We start from the raw sequence: 3,239 nt of genomic DNA, 5'->3' as shown, positions 1-3,239 counted from the left end.
TAATACTGATAATAAATAATAAACAGAATAAAACTGCGTACAAATTTTTTTGCAAGTTGCAAATCATTAAAACAAGGATGATCGTAATAATAAAACCAAAATACTTCCTGTTATTTAATAGTTAATAATAATAACGACACCTATAATTATAGTTCCAAATACCTTTTTTTACATTTTAATTTTTATTACTTTTATAATACCATATGTAATTAAATCAATTAATTTGTCATTAGAGGGGAAATATTTTATATAAAAAAAATTAAATCTGCATCGTAAATGTGTAATTTCGTAAAACGGAATAAAACAGCAAATTTTCACAAAATCTAAAAGAACTGACTGAAAAATAACGAAAATAGCGTTACGATACGTGACAACACGAGCAGTAAAATTTAACGAGAACATCAAAATTTCATACCCTCGAAAAACCAGAATGTTCGAAGTAAGTCAGTCCAGCAAATAATCAAAAATAACTCGATAAATTAAAGAAATCGAACGTGACAAAGTATCGTGTTTAACTAAACTAGATGGAAAACAAACTTCCCTACATCGTGTACTTGCAGAAATGAAATACAATTACCTTTATCCTTAAGCACGGTTACGCAGAGAAAATAACGACCTCGAATCCAGACCAAGTAACTACGCTAAAATTTTCATCCGTCATTTTGAAAACGCAACATTTTCATTGCAACGAATAATCATTAATAGCATAGACCTGACGATCCCATTCATACTGGAATTAATTTAAAATACAGGAGTGGAAAAAAAGGAAAAGGTAGAAGCGCGCAGCATCAGTACCGCGCAGGCTTCGTTCTTCCAGCATCATCGGGGACAATCTCCATATCAGTACCGAAAATTTCGCACGGTGCAAAGTCGAGGGACCGTATCGTGCCGTTGAAATCATTACGCGGAAACCGTTCTCCCCCCCTCCGAGTTCTTCGTTTCTCCACATTTCTTCCGTTGTGTGTTCATTTTTTTACACTTATATACACATATATATGTCAGTGGGTACATATGCATGTATCACATTGCACAAGGGACTACACAATTGCCGCAGTTCCGGACGGGATAAACTTTAGCACGACCTTCTGTTGTTTGCCTTCTTAATTCAACAGAAACATCGGGATATCGATTCACTTTCCCGATGGCAGATCACGATAACATTTACGACGACGAGGTAATTAATTGATTCCCTTACATTAGCCTCGTACAATTTTTCCTCCCTTTTCTCTTTCACCCTCTCTCGCTCTCTCTCTCTCTCTCTCTCTTCACATTTCGAGAGTGGACGGAAAATATGAATATCTTAGATGTTGATAAATTATAAGAGGAAAATGTGTAATTAATTTGCAAGAATTATTTGAAGAATTATAATTGATCTCCACGTTGATTAGTTTTTTTTTCTTTTTTAAACAACACAATCAGTTGTAACGTGTAATGTGGTTTTGTAAGAAGTATCAATTTTTCCGATGCAGCGTAACGATTTTTCTGTTTTGTTATTAATAAACGGGTTTAAAGTGTGTTTAGAGTGGAAGAGGGTAATTTTTGCTTTTGGCGAGAAACTATACACTTTAACGGTGTCTTGCAAAATCAGAGTAAGATTTTATTGATCGTAATTTCGAAATTCTGTTGTTACACGAAGAAAATTTCGTTGTATTGCTTTTCATTGTAAGTGTCTTCTCCGTGATTGTTTCTTTTAATTGCGAAACATCGTGTCTGCATTTTTGCGTTAACAGAGAGAGAATTTTATTTCAATATCTGAATTACTGACAGAGGGAAAATTGTTAAACTTACGAATTTGAATATAGGTGATATGGATAGTGCTCTAAAAATGTGTGCTCAGCATTAATTTTCCGAGAATAAATAGAAATGAAAATGAGGGAAAGTTGCAACGATGCATCGACAAATTGGATATCCTGTTTCGTTCTTTAAATAAAAATTTGTTTATCAAAGAATTGTTATTGTCGTTAGAAATAGAGGTATGAAATAAAAACTGAAATATACTTCGCGTAATTTTTAACGAAGAATTGATTTAAAAAAATAAAACAATTTTCCTTGTAATTTATATACATTTTTCTTTTGCAATAAATATTTCACTGCTTCATTCTTTATCGATTTAGGGCGAAATACTTTAATTGAGTTTGCATTAAAAACGTAATATTTCTTTCTTCCTTCAATCCTCACAGTTGAATAGAAGAGATACAAGGAAAACATTTAACTTTCATTAATTACGTTCTTTGTATTCTAGTCTATACTAAGTACAAGTGTTTTTAAACATAACTGTTTAAAAGAATTTTGATTTATAGCCGTTCGTCACGTTGTTAAAATACCATAATATTCACTAAAAAGTCAATAAAAATTATTCAATAACAAACGAGAGCTACTTTTTAATTATTGTCATAAACATAATATTCGTTATGTGACACACGAATGTTTCTAAAAATGGCGTTTACTTCGTAAAGGGTATTTTTATAAATGAACAATAAATATGTTTATATGTATGGGAAAATAATAAAATTAGAAAAATTTTGATCAGTAAACGCAACCTTATTATTTGTATCTTACATACGCAAATTCGAAAAATATATATCTAAAAAAAAAAACGCGCTGTGCACAGTATTATTTTGTATATTTTATAGAATTTGATTTTTTGTTTAAACAACGTTTTAAAACAAATGTAATTTTACAGTTATTAAAATCAAGTTGTTTTATAAGTAAATGTTCAATGTTGTTTGCTGTTCTGTAATGAATCGAAGTTTAGTGTTACATCGAAAAATGTTATAATTCGATAGAAAAATTGTGCCACGATAAAAAATAGCAACGAGGTAGAAATTTTCGTACAAAATAGTTTTACCGTCAAATTTTTGCAAATTTTACAGTCGAACTTTTTATATATTTGAAACTGTTTTCATTTTAATATTATCGAGTCTTAACGAGGCAATCTTAAATAAAATAAACAGTGGAACGAATCCAGAAGAAATTAATTTTACATGTTATATTAATCTTTTTAATTCCGGACGTAAAATGAATTATTTTTATTTTACAAAATCGATAATTATCGTAAGAATAAATATAAAATGTTAGCATTGACCTACTGATAGACTTGAAAATTAATTATATTAATCGAATAAGTAATTACATTGTGATTTTTTTAAATAATTGTATTAGTAACTTATGCAAGGCTATTGTGTTTTTTTGAATTTTCTACGATATTCCAAATTTTTATGTTAAATAATTATTTTATG

At 29.7% G+C, this 3,239-nt stretch overlaps 1 protein-coding gene across 1 annotated transcript in view; it reads left to right on the top strand.

Moving 5' to 3' along the window:
• Positions 1–917: 917 nt before the first annotated feature.
• The window catches only part of LOC108576247 (inactive dipeptidyl peptidase 10), an 8,669-nt gene continuing 6,347 nt past the window's right edge, over positions 918–3,239 (top strand). The window contains exon 1 of the mRNA XM_017939205.1: positions 918–1,174. Coding sequence (XP_017794694.1) covers positions 1,142–1,174 — 33 coding nt within the window. The 5' untranslated portion in view covers positions 918–1,141. The remainder of the gene's footprint in view (positions 1,175–3,239) is intronic.

Source organism: Habropoda laboriosa, unplaced genomic scaffold (genome assembly GCF_001263275.1).
Source record: "Habropoda laboriosa isolate 0110345459 unplaced genomic scaffold, ASM126327v1 scaffold212, whole genome shotgun sequence".
NCBI classification, from domain to species: domain Eukaryota; kingdom Metazoa; phylum Arthropoda; class Insecta; order Hymenoptera; family Apidae; genus Habropoda; species Habropoda laboriosa.
This window is presented reverse-complemented; position numbering and strand designations above follow the sequence as displayed.